At 40.4% G+C, this 17,803-nt stretch overlaps 2 protein-coding genes across 2 annotated transcripts; one reads left to right on the forward strand and one right to left on the reverse strand.

The window, feature by feature from the left end:
• Positions 1-6,111: 6,111 nt before the first annotated feature.
• On the reverse strand, positions 6,112-11,095 carry slc25a29 (solute carrier family 25 member 29). The gene is made up of 4 exons (XM_046373206.1): positions 10,632-11,095; positions 8,510-8,553; positions 8,127-8,210; positions 6,112-7,727 (listed from the first exon to the last, which is right to left on the reverse strand). The coding sequence occupies exons 1-4, from the start codon at positions 10,657-10,659 to the stop codon at positions 6,957-6,959; spliced, it is 927 nt and encodes a 308-aa protein (XP_046229162.1). The 5' UTR covers positions 10,660-11,095; the 3' UTR covers positions 6,112-6,956.
• Positions 11,096-11,505: 410 nt separating this feature from the next.
• On the forward strand, positions 11,506-17,762 carry slc25a47a (solute carrier family 25 member 47a). The gene is made up of 6 exons (XM_046373208.1): positions 11,506-11,728; positions 13,465-13,508; positions 13,595-13,666; positions 15,219-15,398; positions 15,590-15,854; positions 16,525-17,762. The coding sequence occupies exons 1-6, from the start codon at positions 11,692-11,694 to the stop codon at positions 16,836-16,838; spliced, it is 912 nt and encodes a 303-aa protein (XP_046229164.1). The 5' UTR covers positions 11,506-11,691; the 3' UTR covers positions 16,839-17,762.
• The last annotated feature ends 41 nt before the right edge of the window (positions 17,763-17,803 follow it).

Raw genomic sequence — 17,803 nt, forward strand, 5'->3', positions numbered from 1 at the left:
TCTTTTTTGTCCCTGCATCAAGACCCCCTCCACCCCACCCCCTCCCGCCCCTCCTCTGGACTACAACCAGGGTCAATTTCAATGTGAAGTGTTAACAAAAGCCAACGTGTCATGGGGCCATAAGAACACAGAGGCGGCCTTGTGGGTTAACAGGTATCGATGCTTTTAGGTTTGAACAACACCTAAAAGCACCTTTTCCTTCTAATTGTTCAAAGCCAGCTCGTGATGTCATCAGTTCACTTTCAAGGTTATTTATCAAGGTCTCCTGGCATCAGAATGCATTCAGTGTTATATTTGCAGCATAAATAAATAAATGTATGTATGTATGTATGTATGTATGTATTTCTTTTTTGTTGTTTGTTAAATCTTTCCCCAATGCACAAATGTAGAGAAAACAACCTTTACAACAATAAGCTTGCTCATCCTTTCACAGTTTCTCAGTAATTTGATTTTGCATATTCTTTGCTCAGTCTAAAGGCTAGTTTGTGGATTAGGGTGGATATGTGCAGACAGGGTGTGGACATGAGTTTTATGAGAGGAGAAAGAGACTCCAGAGCTTCAGGTCTGCTCGTTTCTCCACTGTATCACTTTTAACACCTCCTCTCCTGCCTTTTGCAGGATTTCAGTAATCAAGGCCTTTTGTTCCACACACGCACAACAATCCCAGCCACTGTCCCCATCCCCCCACAGCCTCTACTGTAGACCCTGGCTCTATATCTTTTTACCCACACTCACTAACACACCAGGGGAGAGCAGCATTTGGCCCCCACTGATCTGTCCACTCCAAGCACTTGGCAGACAAGCTGGTGCCTGAGTTCACTGGGGTTCAAGGCTTTCACCTAAATCTTATCAGCTATTTAGACAGTGTGTGTGTGTGTTTTTTTTTGGGGGGGGGGGGTTACAAAAGAAAGGACACAATTTCACCAAGTTGGTTTATATTTCTGCTACCGCAAACTGTGATCATTTAGACACCCACTTAAGTATTGTGTGGTAGTAATAACTTCTCTTCTGGGCCTCCTTCGCTTATCAACCTTTGACCTCAAATCTTTTAGAAGTCACAGTCTGTTGAAAGTTTTGAAATGAAAGCAGTGAGATTACTGCTATGTTAAATTTTGTAAACTTGATGGAATGATGATGATGGCATGTTTTGTGAAGGAAGGTCAAGGGAAATTATATCAAAGAAGTGCAATGTAAAGAGAGGTCATACTACACCTTTTCAGTTGAAAATAAACTTTTTAAATACTTACTTACATCCCTGAAGAAGTCCGGGAGACACCCCCTAGCACAGCCTTTTGCACAATTCATTCTCAATATAGAGATGATTCAGTAACTTCTTGACACTGACCTTGAAGAAGTGCCTTGTGAAATATGCAGCAGTGTCAGTTCAGGGACTTTTTAAGTACTTTGATGTCTTTTGTAGTATTTTGAATCTTGCATCATCATCCCTGTTTGCCTTCATTATCTATTCACCATAATGCCTTAAACAAATTCCATGAAAAGATCATCTGCGTCTGATCACCTGCGTTTTGAAATATAAAATCAAGAACATATAGTCAGAACTGGATTAGCATATCTGTTTCCATTTCATGTAATATGTAATATGGTCTCCAACCAATCCCAGTACAGCTTCCTGACTTTATTATTCTCTCCCTTTCTTGTCGATGTTTGTGTCTTCACAATCTCTTCAACCCCCTCAGACTCCTTGCTGTAGCCAATCACACACCTTAGGTGTGTAGATTAGTTGTGCTGCGCTGCACTGTGAACACAGTAGTGGGCTGGCTGCAAGCATTTAAAATGCAAATAGGGCCGGCTCCGGCAGTCTCTCACCTGCTGTGGCTGAGTGTGGGTGTGCAGGTGTGACTGTGCGTGTACCGGCAGGGGAAAGTAGAAACAGCTGAAGGCTGAATGCAGCTCCAAACAAACTTTAACTAAACATGCTTGCAGATGCAAAATAACAGGTTTGTGTCCAAAAAAATCATCATATGTCAACTGTCAACCAAAATATGTCACAAAACAATACCATTCAAACACACTCACATTACAAATTTATGTTTCAGTTATGTTGAAAGTCTAACCAGTTTTTTTTAAAAACCCAAATTGGGTTTTGTGCAGAGTTACTACTGGCTTGAATTTACTGAAAGGGAAATGCTCACATTGCCATGTCACCGTGTAATAGTGTACAAGTGTGCCAACTACAGTTTCAGTCCAAATATAGTTGAAGGTCACAAAAAAGGAAAAGATACGCTGCAATTTGTATTTTAGACAGCAGACTATATTTATCGGACACAGGCATATTCAGTGGACTCACAACTTGGCTCAACTTGGCCAAAAGCAGGAAAGATTTTGTTCTTTCTGTTCTTGAAAATTGATTTACAATGTTGATATTGATCATGTAAGACCCGTCAGGCAGTGGCTTCCTAAAATAAAGACACAAAAGCACAAATTCATGTTTTACAATTAAGTGTGTAGGTTAACCAACATATACAATGACATGTTCAGTGCCGAGCAGATGGCTGTGGTTTTCTCAAACTCTTAGTTAAGTGATCAGATCCATACAGTTTATTGGATATCTGAGGGACTGATTATAATAAGCATTTATAATGAGTACTGAGATTTCCCGAGGAAGTCTGTGACACATGGCTCTCCATTGAAGACCCAATTTGAAGGGTATGAGCACATCTCAGATAGGTGATGACCTCAGAGAACACACAGTACAGTTGTGCAAGGTGTCCTGTGTGCGTGTGGACACATGTTTGACTGCACACATGTATGTAACATTTTCCATTGTAGCAATTTCAACAGACCCTTTCTGTAGGTCCAGGAAGTTTAGAAGGACTTACCAGTTCTTCTTCTGTTCACAACAAATACTGCAACCAGAGCTGTCAAAACCACACATCCCACCCCCACAGCGAGGCCGATTGCATTCTGTTTAGCACCTGGAATGCAAATTGCAATCCTTTCACAAGTGAAATAATGCATGTTTGGCTCAAACTAGTCCGTCAACCATATCTAACCTCTAGGTATTTCTTGGCTGTGGGGGCAGTGCTGGGAGGCAGTGACTTCCTGGAGTCTCATCTTATCTAAATTAAACTAAGCTAGTTGTAGTTACAGCTTCATATTTCAAGGATAGAGAATATGTGAGAGTGGAAGCAATCTTTTCATTGTACTCTCGGCAAGACAGTAAATAAATGTGTTTCGCAAAATGTCAAATTATTCTTTTAAATTTAAAATTGAACTGAACTTAGCTACAGAAACTCAATTCATGTAGTGCTTTCAACAATAATCCAGGAAGATTAGAATCGACTGGAATACCATTTTTTCCATTTTGATAGAATTATTAATTTACATTTTTGTAAGTGTATATATATGAGCAAGTCTGGACTAGACACTGCACAATAAATATCAGTAGTTGGATATTTTTGAAAGCTGATATTCAAATGAAAGCAGTTAAGAGTGAAAATGAAAAAACAGGATAAAGCAAAACTTTAGACTTTGATTGTTCTATTTGTAAATCAATATGTAATTTAACACTAAATTAGAGCAACACATCAAATAAAATTGCAACAGCAGGACACACCAGAATCCATTTGCATATTTTAAATGTTCAGTTCAGTAATCCATTTGAGGTTTGTGTTGCTGTCTGTTATAGAGAATACTGTGAGTTCAGCTTATGGATTTATTAAATGATTATTTGAGAAGGTTTGCATTGATAAGAACAGACTGTTTTCTCTTTTGTGAATCCTGTGAGGAGTAATGAACTTACAGAACTAAATATAAGAAAGATAAATGCATAAAGAAGGGTTTTAACAAATAGATGTTCAGTCTTGTGTGGGAGTGCAACTGCAACTTTGTTGTGAGTTGTTGCAGTAAAAACAGCTCTCTGTTGTTGAAATATTTCTTTCAGATTCATCTAAATTCTAGGATAGAATAACAAATCTGTAGGTTAAACTATTAGGTCTTACTTTCTATCTTTTAACCTGGATGAACTGGATGACACCTTAAGATGTTGTTGTATTTACCACTGTCCATCAGCAAACAGTGCTTTGGTAGATTCATTAAAAACTACAGACTGCTCTTTATGTGACTATATTATCCAAAGTGTTTCTGAAGAAAGTGCTTCAGTGCCTGACCTCACAAACTTTCTACTGCGTGAATGAGCAAAAATTCCCACAGAAACACTCCAAAATCTTTATAGCTGCAAAGCTGTGTATGTATTTAGTATGCAATGTCATTGAACTCCCTGGTGGTGTAATGGTCAGCTGGCCCAATACTTTTGCAGTGATACTTGCCATAAACCCATCTATAGTTCTGGCATTATGTATACTTTGGATTTGCACCATGCTGACATTTTAACTACTACTGTACAGACACAGTAGAGACTAAAAAGGGACCAGTTTTAGACATTTCATTTGGCCACACGTTTAGTGACTTTGTCCATCTGCAGCTTGTTGCATGTTGCACTGTTCCCACGTGTAAGAGTGAACAATAAAACCTGATGATAATACTGGTGTTTTTTATACAGGCCCGTGAATGTCATCATTTTTAATTATGTGAACAATGGTCATGCATAGAGGGTTGGATTAAAAACAAACTGCAAACTGCTGAGTTTACTTTTTTATTTACCTATTTGTACAGCTCCTCAGTGGCAAACCTGGACAAATAGGTTATGTATAACTATGTTACAAAAATATCATGTCTCAGTTTTTGAGTTAAATTTCTCAAACCGTACCGTACCATATACACACACTCACATATGTGTGTGTGTGTGTGTGTGTGTGTGTAAAACTATTTCAAAACAATCTCACATTAATGCAGTCACATCCTGTACATATTGCAGCTTTCACGTCAACTGGACTAAGTGATCATCAAGTTTCAGATGTAACCTACTTCATAGTCAGAGATAACAGACAGCACTGAAGAGGTGGAATTAATGATTAATCATAAGCAGTTCTACAGACTGACCACATATCCCTTGTCACTTTTCCCACTTTTGTCATCATCAGTCACCACCAAAACAGAATACAAAACTTGAGATATTGTCAAGTTTCTTCCAGCAACTTTGAACAATTCAAACTACTGAGATTTAAATTTAAACACAATTTGCTTTTCATTCAGTCCAAACACTTGCGAGTGAACACGCACAAGATTTTAGTTTAGACAGTTTAGACAGTCTTCCTACGCGAATGATGACAGTAGTTTGGTTTGTTGCTCACTTCACAACTTCAGACAGAATTCGAAAAAGCATTCAGAGTAATCAGTTGTACTGATGATTTACAGCTCTGATGATACATGAGCATCTCTATGGGAGAAAATTTGATTGCTTTGTGGCAAGAATTTCAACATTCAGGCATAAAATACAGACAAAAACATTCGACACAGACCACACACATGCAGAAAGCAGACAACTCCCACTCGCCACCAATACACGAAAATTATTTGTTAATACTGTACCTTCAAAAATAAATAAGCTGCAATCAAGATATAATACAGTATATGGTACACAGCAATATATATATTTATAAGTTATAATATAAGTTTACTGAAACAATACCATCAAAATCTTCCACAGCGCTACTTAATGCAGATGTTTTTGCTGTTTTTAAAAAAAATATCCAAAAGCAAATTTACTGCACCCTACAGCGGTGTTTTGGAGGATACTCTGTTAATCTTTAACTCTTCACACTTTATTTAAAAAACATTATGTTTTTTGTTTTTTTACTGAGGCAATAGTATGTGCTTGTTGCTGGATCAGTTCCATTCAAATTTCCCTAACGAGAATGTATATGAAACCATCTCGCACTGCTACAAACCCACAGAGGAAGATCAGTGCGTGACAAGCAGTTAAATATGAATGGAGAGAAATGACTGTGGGAAAGCGTAAATATCTGGGTATATGTGTTGGGCACTTTGTTTCACTTTTTCCAAAACTTTGAACTCCAAGGGAACTCTAACCGACCCTACAATAACATCTTGTACATCTTTAAAATATATCTTTAAATATATATATTTAACTGTTAACTGATATAAATAACTGATAACCAAAAATTACAGAGAAATATATTTAAAAAGGAAAAAAAACAACAACAAATTGTACATTGTACACATGTAGCGTCAAGTTCCACCTCTGTATCCGGCCTTTAATACAGTAGTAACGATAAAAAAAATTTCACATTACTTAGTAAAACACAACATGCCAGATGGATAACAAAACAAGACATAAAATACAGTGCCATCTACAGTCCTGAGTCACACTTTACATTTGGTTCCTGAAGAGCCTTTCAGACCAGTGGATGCATGTGCTGTATGAAGTAACAGTGCTTCAGTGAGCGGTAATGTTGTTTTTTTTTTTTGTTGTTGTTGTTGTTGTTGTTTGACAGCAGACACAAACGATAAGTTCTGTAAACTTATCAAATGCTACATTCCTTCCTTCTTGCTTGCTTGGCTTTTCAGAGGACATAGTTCAGGTACAAACAAGTGCTTCAGCTTCCTTACACATATCTCGTAACATAAGGCAGAAAAACCATCTCAAACATATATTAAAAAAAGAATCAAAATCAAAGATATATACAGGTGCAGATAAACTCTGCACATTTCAAGATATGTAATCAAGAGAGAAAGAGACAATTTTCAGTCTCTACAGCCACACCATCCCTTTGTAACATCAGTGTCATACAAGAGCTTTACCACAGATAAAAGCAGCTGTTAAAAACCTCCATGAATCCCCTAGCTCCAATTTTCTCATCTTATTAGGAGTGACAACATTTCCTTTACAAGTATGCATCTTCTGAAACTTATTGCTACAAATGAATACAGGTTTTACAGTTAATACAAACCAAGTATTTTCAGACTGAAAATTGGGAAGGACTGCTCTGACAGTAAGAAAGGATTCCTTTGTATGTTTTGTCTTCCCAAGCTCTTGTAAAGTGCCCAGGTGGAGGGTGAGACCCTCTACACTGTCACAGGCTGGAGGGCTGGGCCTGCTGCTGTATCTGTGTGTGGTGGCTTGGCTGAGCCGGCTCACAGTCTTTAGATCCTTCCTCCACCCCACGGGCGTACATGAGGATGAGGGTGACTGTAGCAAAGGTAGCTGCGTTCACAGGGAAAGCTCGTAGCAGCGTGGAGGTGAGGCCTCGCGTGAACACCATGTAGCCCTCTTTCCTTACACTCTGCCGTACACAGTCGGCGATGCTGCTGTACTGGTTGACTCCACCCACCCCATCTGCCTGCAGCCGTGATTTGATCACATCCACAGGATAGGTGGATAGCCAGGAGGCAATGCCAGCCATGCCTCCAGCAAACAGCAGTTTGGGGATCATGTAGCGGTCATCTGGCTCACAACCAAGGCTGCGCGTCAGCACATCGTAGGCCAGGAAGTACACGCCAAAGCCAGGTGTTTCGCGGATAAGCGTGGTCACCATCCCTCTGTTGATGCCCCACAAACCCTCCCGATTGTAGATGCGTGCCAAGCAGTCCAGGGAATTCTTGTACAGCTTTCTGGAGGACTTCTTCTCTCCTGTACCCTGCATCTGCATGCGGGTTTTTGCCAACTCCATGGGGCAGCAGATTACACACTGGATGGCACCTGCTGCCGCACCTGCAAGGAATTGGTTCGTAGGGGTGTCGTCACCAAGCAGACGCATGGTGTTTCCCTGAACACCAAATACTATAGCGTTGATGAATGTAAGGCCCATCATGGGGGATCCAATGCCTTTATACAAACCCAATACCTATGGAGAGAGTGAGACACATCACATTAGGTAAGCTGTGTTAACACATCAGGAATAAGGTGCCCCCGTTGAGTCATAAGACTGAGAGCGACATAGCACCACTATGAGGTCCTTCTCACTTAACAAACTGGAACGGCTGTCTAGATCCAACCATGAACACTGGATCTCGCTAAAGATATTTCAAGTGGAACTATGGCAAAGATGTCATTGAGCAACCAGCTCACAGCTTTACAGCCTTTACAGGTAGATGACACACAGCAACAAAGCACCTAAAAAAAAACGCTTCTTTCAGTGTCAGATCTAGGCTAACAAAGTGTAACACAACCTTAATCATATATCTGTAATATTACTGACTGCATATGTTTGCATTAGATTTATATGGAAAATAAGTTGACATACCGACTCTTGTCGTATGATGGACTGGAAACAGTGAAAAGTCCCACGGTATAGAGGCTTATCAACATTCTGGACCTGCAGTCTCACCTGGAAAAGAAGACAATCTTCAGTGTCTCAAAAACCAAAAGGTTTCCCTACTGACATTCAACCCATCAAAACAAAGGTAAAGGGAGGATGAAAATCTCAATGTTCAAATCTGTCTAAAATGCAACACAGCGAAAAAACTTGACGCATGATGCTTTAAATATATATGCTGCAAACATCCAGTTATATCTATTTAGCAGTTACAAAAAAGTTTCATTTTTTAAAATAAAATATTTTTAACAGAGAATTACTTACTAAATGCCTACAAAGTTGTTATAATCCTCAAAAAAAACTTTGCCCACCTTTACTGTGTCAAATGGATGGCCAACCAAGACTCCAGCAGCTCCTGGAGACAGGACAGGACAGAAGAATAAAAAATAATAATAATAATTTCATATAAAGTAATCCTCATTAGGGCTGTTTAATTAAATTATTATCATTATCTGGCATCTGTATAACAAATAACTCTGAGATGGTCCAAAACTTCACCTTCATTACCCTAACAACTTGGACATACTGTGATATCAGGCCTATTTAACCAGTTTGTGGCCTATGGGACCAGTCTTCTAGTGGTCACTGCGTGTAATTTTGTTTGAGATTATGCTATCGTCTCCTCCAGGGTAACACTGCCAGAGTCAGCTCACCGGACACCATCACCCTTTAAAACTTTCTTTAGCACACCACTGAAGGTTACATAACCTCAGCTTGTTCAGCACATGCCCGTGTTCTGATGCCAGTTTGGGTTTCTCACCTGAGTCCATGCTGAAACCTAATAATAGTTCTTGGCCTGACCAAGAGTTAACACATACAGGAAGGAAGCGCCTATTAGATCTGGGTATCAATACTCGATACCCTTAAGGTACTGACTGAAATAAGCTGGTACCAAGTAGTATTGAAATTTCTCCTGCCTTATTTTTGAAAACCTGTTAGTCAACACCAAGTCAACAACAGTGGCACCTGACCGTAATAAGTCTGCAAACATAGCGGTTTGTCAATTTTACATCTTTAGTTTATCAGAGCTGCAACAATTAGTTCATTAATTTATTGCAATTATGTAATCTGACAACTGATTAATTGTTTCTATAATTTAACCAAAAATGTTAAACATTTTGCTGGTTCCACCTTCTGCCAGATATTCCAGATGTCAATTAAAGGATGACACCACTTTAAGGATGAATACATGATGATAACAATAATAAAAAAAAATATTGAAAAAAAAAAAAGACTTGAATTTACTGGCCCACTAGTGTAAAACAAACCACATCAAGCTAATCCTACATAAGCACCTGCTGTGTCACCTGACCCATTGGTGAAAAGGGCCAATCAGCAATGAGTCCCCGCTGTAAGCCAGGAAAAGAACACAAGCAGGTGTGTGACACAATGACTAACGGTCAATGACCTCAACACACTGGTGTCACACACGTACAGTAAAAACAAGCAGAGGAGGGTTGGTGGGTGGAATAAAAATTCCCATCCGTGTCACACCAACTATCTTTCAATGTCTGAAGATGCAGGCTTAAATGGAGACGTCACTGGTTTAAAAAAATGAAGCCACTCATAACCTCATTTTAAGTTTTGATCCAAGTTTTGCTCTAAGCAGAAACTTGGCCAATCTTAAATAGCAACAAGTAGCTTCCCATCAGACTGCATATGGTTCCCTGAATTAGAGTACGAGAAACCACATGGTCTGCCATGTCAGTCACTGTTAAGTAAAGAAAGCATGGGATTGGTCTGTGAAGGGGTGTGTATGGTTTCATGTCATCTGACAATCCAACCCTGCTTGAACACTCGGGTTGCACTTGGGTGCGTGCTCTCAGTTTTCAACAGGGTGTACAAGGTAGAAATGTCCAAAATTGGAGCACTCTTTGTGAGGAAGCCCTTCCCTGAAACAGACAATTGTGTCCCATGTAAACCCTGTAATATGCTGTACACTGGATATACCAGAGAGCTTGAGGGTTCAATTAATTTTAAATTCTGTCTCTGAAGGTCACAGGTTTAGCGAAACCATTTGTACTGTTGCAATCACAAAAAAAGGGGGAAGTAATTGAGAAAGGGCAGTAACGTTTAAAATTAATTATCTTAAGATTATCGTTTTCTAATTGTAGCAACTTTACACTCAATGTCAAAGTCTACCACCGATCAAATGCCTTCACCGGTTTTTAACGAACTGACAGTATTGGGTGTAGCGTGCCAACATGCGGTGGAATTTCGGAAATACACTTGCAATCTTATGACAGAGTTGCATCACATCAGTTCAGGTGATGCTGGTATGGTATGTGGTTTGCTAGTTTTACAAAGTACCAGGGCGGCATTTCATCCCAGCTTCCCAAAAGTCCTGTCTCAAATTAAGGTGGCTCTTTGGAAAGCGTGGCTACCCAGCTCACAAAACACATTACAAGAAAAAAGTAGCTGCCACCGACTTACCTCCAACACATCCAGCAACGAAATCCATCACCGCTCCTGTACGTCACCTTGAGGAAGGGCTTAAGATTATCTAACACTAATTTAAGATCCTAACAAATCTATGAAACGGTGTTTTTATCTCTCTTAACAATTGTCAACGTCACGCTGTTAATCCAACGCTAGCTAACTCGTCTAATTTACACTTTCGGTTAGCATCTGTTAGCTAGCGCTGGCTAGCTAGTCACCTGGACCTAACAATGCACAAATGCTGACACTTTTCTTCCCTCTGATCGGTTATTTGACTCGCTAACTATTAATTATTACAAAACTCTCGTTGACCTGCACAAACTCTATGAACCGGTGTGGCTTTTGAAGTCAGTGCGGACACATTGCCCGCTACTTGTATCAAGGAGGTTTATTTCTGCAAGTAAACTGGCGTCGCAGGAAGTATCTAGTAAGGGGCGGGTATTACCGGCGTCCAGTTTCTATCCAACCCGAAAGAAGAGATGACGCCTACGCCCGCGCTTCAGACGTAATCCTCGCTATTCATTGGCTGCATACCACAAGGGTTCACAACATTGATATGCGTCATTCGTGCCGTGTGATGTTTTGCTTTTGAGAGTGCTGTCTATGAAGCAATGTGTCAGTGCAGGCAGTCTGAATATCAGCTTTATCACAGAAACTTTGTATTTGATGAGTTAATTGACAACTATTATTTATTATTAAATAATATGCAGCTTCGATAAATTATACCATATATGTCCCATAAAATTGAAAGAGCTCCCCTAAACGATTAAAACGTAGAATTTTAGATGAAAGCGTAATATAACAAACTTTAAAATTATATATTTTATTATTGTCCTCCGTGCCATTTTTGTTGCATTCAGCGACGTAGATGATGAGCCTTTCGGCTGTCTTCGGGTAAAGTCGGGACCAGACAAAGCTGAACGTTTGGTAAGACACGCCTCTGTCACACATGATGTAACAGCAACACACTCAAGGTTATGATATGCAGCATACGGAAGAAGAGGAATGGGCTTACATCTGACAAGTATCTCCTGAGCAGTCACCATCTGACAGGATGCATATTGCTGATTTTGTATCTGGATCACTGGCAGGTAACAGCAAACGCTAGTCTTGCTAACCCTCATTGTCTTTTAACGTAAGCGTGAGTTAGCTAGAGTGGTTGCTAAATAACCATACTGTATGTTCAGGGCGCGATTACAGCATGACAACATACGTGAAGATAAGATTAACTCTGACGTTTTGTCGAACTCATTTGCTTGTCCTGTTTTACGTGATCTCTGTAAAATGTAAGCTAATCTAAACCTGTAGAATTAAGGGGTAGTAAAAGTAAACTGGCACCTTGCTTCTAGACTAAGCAGCCGAACAAGTTAGGTTGGATGACATAGGTTACAATTAGCAGACTAACTATTTACATATAGCTAGTGGTCATTTTACTGTGAGAACAATAGACGGTGTCAGTGAAAGCTTAGAGGGAAATGAGTTCTTCTCAGCAGGATTAAAATACAGCGTTTGTTTATTTTTTATTAGTACATGTGCTGATCTGCCATCTTTACCCTCAACCTGTTATATTCATTCAATCATTTTACTGAACTTAAACGATTTTAATCACCGACAAATTTTAATTTTGATTAATCTGTCGATTATATTCACGATTGACAGATTAATCACTGTTATATTTCACTTTTCACGCTTAAGAAGCTGTAATTACTTGAAGCATTAATTGATTATCAAAATAGTTGGAAACTAATTTTCTTTCAGCCGACTAATTGATTAATCGGCTAATCACTAAAGCCAGTAACATCTGAAACAACAAGGTGATATTAAAGGCAGTGTAAAGCATATTCCAAGATTTCTTTCAAAATACATTAAACATGTCAGAAAATAGTTGGAATGTGAACTATGTCATAAATGAGTTATGCAATTACTCTGTTCCAACAGTTTTTCCACAATTTTAGATTCAGGATTTTCTGGGCTGGTCTAAGTGGTGGCCTGATCACGCACTGGATCCATACTTACATATTCTCTCCCCCAATGCCTTATCAGTATAAAATGTGGCGCTGTGGTGCTCGGTGCTTCTTCTGTTTGATGGCAAGTTGACATGCAGTTATTACAGTTTGCATTTTTGCTAGCTAGCTATACCTTCATCCTGCAAATGCATCTTGTGCATATTAACACTGCTAATGGTCTGTGGGGCAGCCGTGGCCTAGAGGTTGGAGAAGCGGCTTGTGATCGGAGGGTCACCGGTTTGATTCCCCCACCGGACGGGCAGGAAAAATTTGGGTGTGGTGGAGTGATTAATGCGAAAAAATGCCCCCCCCCCTTCATTAGCCGGCTGATGTGCCCTTGAGCAAGGCACTTAACCCCCCAATATGCTCCCCGGACGCTTGACGCTGCCCACTGCTCCTGTGTGTGTTTCACTGCATGTAATTTGCCGGGTGTTGCATGTGTGTGTTCAACTAAGGATGGGTTAAAGTAGTCAAATTCAGTATGTGTATGTAAAAATATATATACTGCCAATAAAGTTGATTCTTCTATTCTTCTGCTTCTGGAAACCTCAGAGACAGCAGTAAACATGTCAGTTTGCTGGGAACCATACCACGACTAAAACTAAATGTTTCATCATTTAATTTTCTATTAAGTTATATCTTACATGACAACACAAAATCATGCCTTGAATACCAGTGCTTTTTTTATTTTCCTAAAAAATAAAATAGCTAAGCATCAACTCCTCACATTTGAACATCCACATTATTAAAAGGTTCACAGTTTGAGTTTTACTGTGCTTCTGTCGTGTCTTTGATGCTCTTTTTTCTCTGAAAACACACAGGGGCATGTGGAGTTGCAGTGGGCTACCCGCTGGACACTGTGAAGGTATACAGTAACTGGCATCTGAAATAGTCAAGATGGCTATTTAACAAATGGACATAACTTTTATACCATGTTTATTACCTTTCTAGGTTCGGATCCAAACCCAGAAACAGTTCACTGGAATATGGCAGTGTGTAGTAGCAACATTTTCAAAAGAAGGGGTGAGTGGTACTAGTTTTTAGGTTCGCCTACTAATTAAGATAAGGTAAGATAATCCTTTACTGAATTCCATCATAATATACACACACTGTATATGTACAGTGGTAAAGTGCTGTCCTAAAGTGGATATTGCTGTATACAGTGAAAGGGGCTATGGGGGGATGTTGTCCTGCTCTTGGGTGATATGAGTTGGTGGCTGAATGAACTTCCCAGCTGCCACAGCTCGTCATGCAGGGGGTGAAGCTGGGTTATCCAGAATAGCTCTGAACTTGTCCTCAAGCCTCAGCTTAACCTCTGACTGCAGGCTGTCCAGCTCCAGACCAACCACTGAACTGGCTTTCCTCACCAGCTTGTTTAGTTTGATGGCCTCTCCAGATTTTATACCACCATCCCAGCACATCACCGCAAAGAACAGAGCACTGGCAACCTCAGATTGATAGAAAGTTTTCAGCAACATTGAATGACCTGAGTCAAAATGAGTTTAGAGGGAATCAGTGTCAGGTATTTGTTTGAGTCCACCCTCTTCACTTCCTGTCCCTGAATGAAAACAGGAACTCTGATAATCCACCACTAGTTCCTTGGTCTTGCTAATGTTGAGCTTCACATGGTTGTTGCTGCACCATGTGGAGAAGCTTCCTCTCAGTTCCCTGTACTCCTCTTCTTTGCCTCTGCTGATACATCTGATGTTGGCAGGAACCAGAGTCCAAGGTGTAAAGTGTGATGAGTAATGGTCCCAGGTCTGTTCCTTGGAGAGCACCTGAATTACAGCATGACCTCAGAGCTACAGCCATCCACTCTGACATACTGCAGGCAGCTGGGCAGGTAGTCCGTAATCCAGCACACTGTGTCAGGGAGGAGTTGCATCTCCAGTAGCTTCTGTCGCAGAAGCCCGGGCTGGATGGTGTTGAAGGCACTTCATAAGTCGAAGAACCGTGGCAGCCGTGGCCCAGAGGTTGGAGAAGCAGCTTGTGACTGGAGGGTCGCCCTTTTTTTGAAGTTTAAAACGTAATTCTTGCAGTACTATCCTGCTTCTGCAGGCGAGAGAGGGCCTATGCCTTATTTAGTTCCTTAATTATGTTAGTATGTCCTAACATGACACAGTCCAGGGTGACTTGAAGGCCAACTAAGCTAAAATAATGTTGGAAATGAGCCCATATGTAGTAATTATGTCACTGTTGGTTAGATAATAATGTCATGTGCAAACATATTTTCAAGAACTTTCTTAGATAAAAATTATTCAGGGTATTGTGCATTAAAGTGACATATTTTGTCATTGGAGGGAACTCACTCCAACGAAATTTGTGCTCTGCATTTAACCCACCCAAGTGACGTGCACACACACAGCAAACCCGGGGCAGTGGGCGACCGCGTGCAGCGCCCGGGGAGCAGTGGGGGTTAGGTACCTTGCTCAAGGGTACCTCAGCCATGGACACCGGGACGGGGAATCGAACCAGCGATCCACCGGTTACGGGTCCGACACCCTAACCGCTGATCCACGACTGCATATAATCAGTGTGGATTTGTTTATCATTTGTCTCTTGCTTGTGCCATCAGGTCCACGGTTTCTTCAAAGGCATGTCCTTACCCATTACCACAATCTCTTTGACTTCCTCGGTGGTGTTTGGAACATACAGGAATTGCCTGCAATGTCTGAGTCAGGCACGAGGAGCCGGTTATGGTCCAAACACCAAACTTGAAGTCTTCCTCTCTGGTATGGCAGGAGGTATAGCTCAGGTAATGGATGCAATTTTACAAAACCTCTGGAAGCTATTGATTCGTGTACCTCAATAATGTGCACCATTTCACCTGCCTGTAAAAGGCAGGTGAAATATTAAAGGGCAACTTCATCTGAAACATATAAAAAAATGAATGTTTACTACTCCTTCTTTTCTGCTGTTGAGTCTCTCTTGATCTGTCTCCAACAGATATCAGTTATGTCTCCAGGTGACATAGTGAAAGTACGTCTACAGTGTCAGACAGAGTCCAAGCGACGAGGGACCAATATGCCCAAACCCAAGTACCATGGTCCAATTCACTGTCTGCTGAGCATTATCAAAGATGAGGGGATCCTGGGACTCTACAGAGGAGCGCTTCCACTTATGCTAAGAGATGGGCCATCATATGCCGCATACTTCTTGACTTACACAACCATTTGTGAATGGCTAACAGACAGCAACAGGAAAAGACCAAGTGAGTGAAATCAACACTACATTTTCTCTCAAGAAAAGGCTTTTTTGTGTTTATGTTGCTTGAGAAGTTGGCATTGTGTATTTATTTTTTTTTTTTTTGAATGCACATCCTTGCCTTTATCCTAGCATGCTTTGCACCCTCTATATCCTGTTTGCTGCTGTAATACTGCAATTTCTCAGTTATGGGACTAATAAAGGATTATCCTATCTTATCTTATTGACTCTTTTTGTATGTGTCAGCACTGTAAATTTATGTTTATGCATGTTTTCATATTTTCAGTTAGTCATTATTTTTGCTGTTCAAATTAATGTCTCGCTCATAATTATTAAATATCAGATGAATGTGTGATAGCATGCCCAACTATTGAATCATTCAATCGTAACTCTTCTTGATGCTCGTCAGCGTCGGTCTGCATTTTGTATCACAGTGATTCCAAATTTAAAATGTTGCATAAGCTGTAAACTAGCTCATATCCTCGAGATTAGCATAACCATTGCTCCCAATGAGCAAGACTTCCAAGGCCAACGAGTATCTCACTGGGCAGCTTAAGGGTTAAAAAAATTTGTTCTTTATGCTACACATATTAAAGTCCTACAGATTTAAAAAGACCAGTTAAAATTTTAAATGTCAGCGCATCCCTTGAACATCAGTGTCTTCTGTTTCCCTCCAGATTGGACCGGTGTGATGCTTGCTGGGGGAATAGCAGGAATGGTAGCTTGGTCATTAGGAACACCCATGGATGTGATCAAAGCCCGTCTGCAGATGGACGGGGCTCGGGAGACGAAAAGATACAAGGGCTTTTATCACTGCATCACTGAGACGGTGAGGGTGGAGGGAGTAGAAGTGTTCTTCAGGAGCTTAGGCATCAACTGTCTGCGTGCATTCCCTGTCAATATGGTGGTGTTTGTTACATATGAGGTTCTTACCGGTTTCCTCCGAGATGGACCTGACCGTTTTGACCCGCCTCGTTTAGGGCTTGAATAGTATCAACTACCTCAAGTCACAATGCCTCATGTTCTGTTGGTCTTTGTTTGTTTAATGCTGATGTTTGTTTATGCAGTATTTTTAAGGAATAATTGTTTCCACCACCACCATTGGAACCATCTGTTACATATACGATATTCAGTTAGATCAAGTAATGTATACTGATATGCTCAGGAAAAATATGTCATTCATGGTCACTATTGGTAGAGGGACCAGCAAGCTTCTGACCACTAGATGGCGTTCCTAGCCTGCTGGTACTCTTTCCTTTGTTTTTCTTTTGCTCTATGTTTCTGACAAGAAAACAGTCTACAAGTGAAGAAGAAATCTTAGCAGCAGCAGTTTCAGACTGTTATATTAGACAGTTAAAACTTAATATTGAGTGCAATATTTGACTGCATTCAGGACCTTTTAAGGCCCATCAATGAACTGCAGTGTGCACAATTTACAGCAGAAAGGATGATACCCATTCATGCCCATGCAGCATATATGCATATCATAAGTCCTATTGCTGCTTATTTCCATACCAGTCACAAAATGGTAAAACAGGACAATCCAAATAAAACATCATATGTTGATATTTTAAACCTTGATATACTGGACTTATGAAAATGTTATTCTATAATTGCACTTGTTACTGCAAAAGTAGCTGCTGTCATAACTCAGTGGTCACTGCAAATTATCTGTATATCAACTAATTTCTTTCCTAAAATGCAAATGGATATTTTAGGTACAGTCACTGATGTGTGTCTGGATTTTAAGAGCAGCTTTTGGATTTAGAATGGGGGATACTAAGTTTGGACAGCACGGTGGTGCAGCGGTTAGCACTGTTGCCTCACAGCAAGAGAGTTCCAGGTTCGAATCCCTTCTGTGTGGAGTTTGCATGTTCTCTCTGTGCCTGCGTGGGTTTTCTCCAGGCGGCTTCCTCCCACAGTCTCAAAAACATGCACATTAGGTTAACTGACTAC

Source organism: Scatophagus argus, chromosome 19 (assembly GCF_020382885.2).
Source record: "Scatophagus argus isolate fScaArg1 chromosome 19, fScaArg1.pri, whole genome shotgun sequence".
In the NCBI taxonomy this organism is placed as follows: domain Eukaryota; kingdom Metazoa; phylum Chordata; class Actinopteri; family Scatophagidae; genus Scatophagus; species Scatophagus argus.

Coding starts and splice junctions, on each gene's coding strand:
- slc25a29 (XM_046373206.1), bottom strand. CDS start 10,659: ATGGATTTCGTTGCTGGATGTGTTGGAG. Junction 8,211..8,509: donor ATCCATTTGACACAGTAAAG/GTGGGCAAAGTT, acceptor CTTCTTTTCCAG/GTGAGACTGCAGGTCCAGAA. Junction 7,728..8,126: donor CCATCATACGACAAGAGTCG/GTATGTCAACTT, acceptor CTCTCTCCATAG/GTATTGGGTTTGTATAAAGG.
- slc25a47a (XM_046373208.1), top strand. CDS start 11,692: ATGCATATTGCTGATTTTGTATCTGGATCACTGGCAG. Junction 13,509..13,594: donor ACCCGCTGGACACTGTGAAG/GTATACAGTAAC, acceptor TTACCTTTCTAG/GTTCGGATCCAAACCCAGAA. Junction 15,399..15,589: donor TGGCAGGAGGTATAGCTCAG/GTAATGGATGCA, acceptor TGTCTCCAACAG/ATATCAGTTATGTCTCCAGG.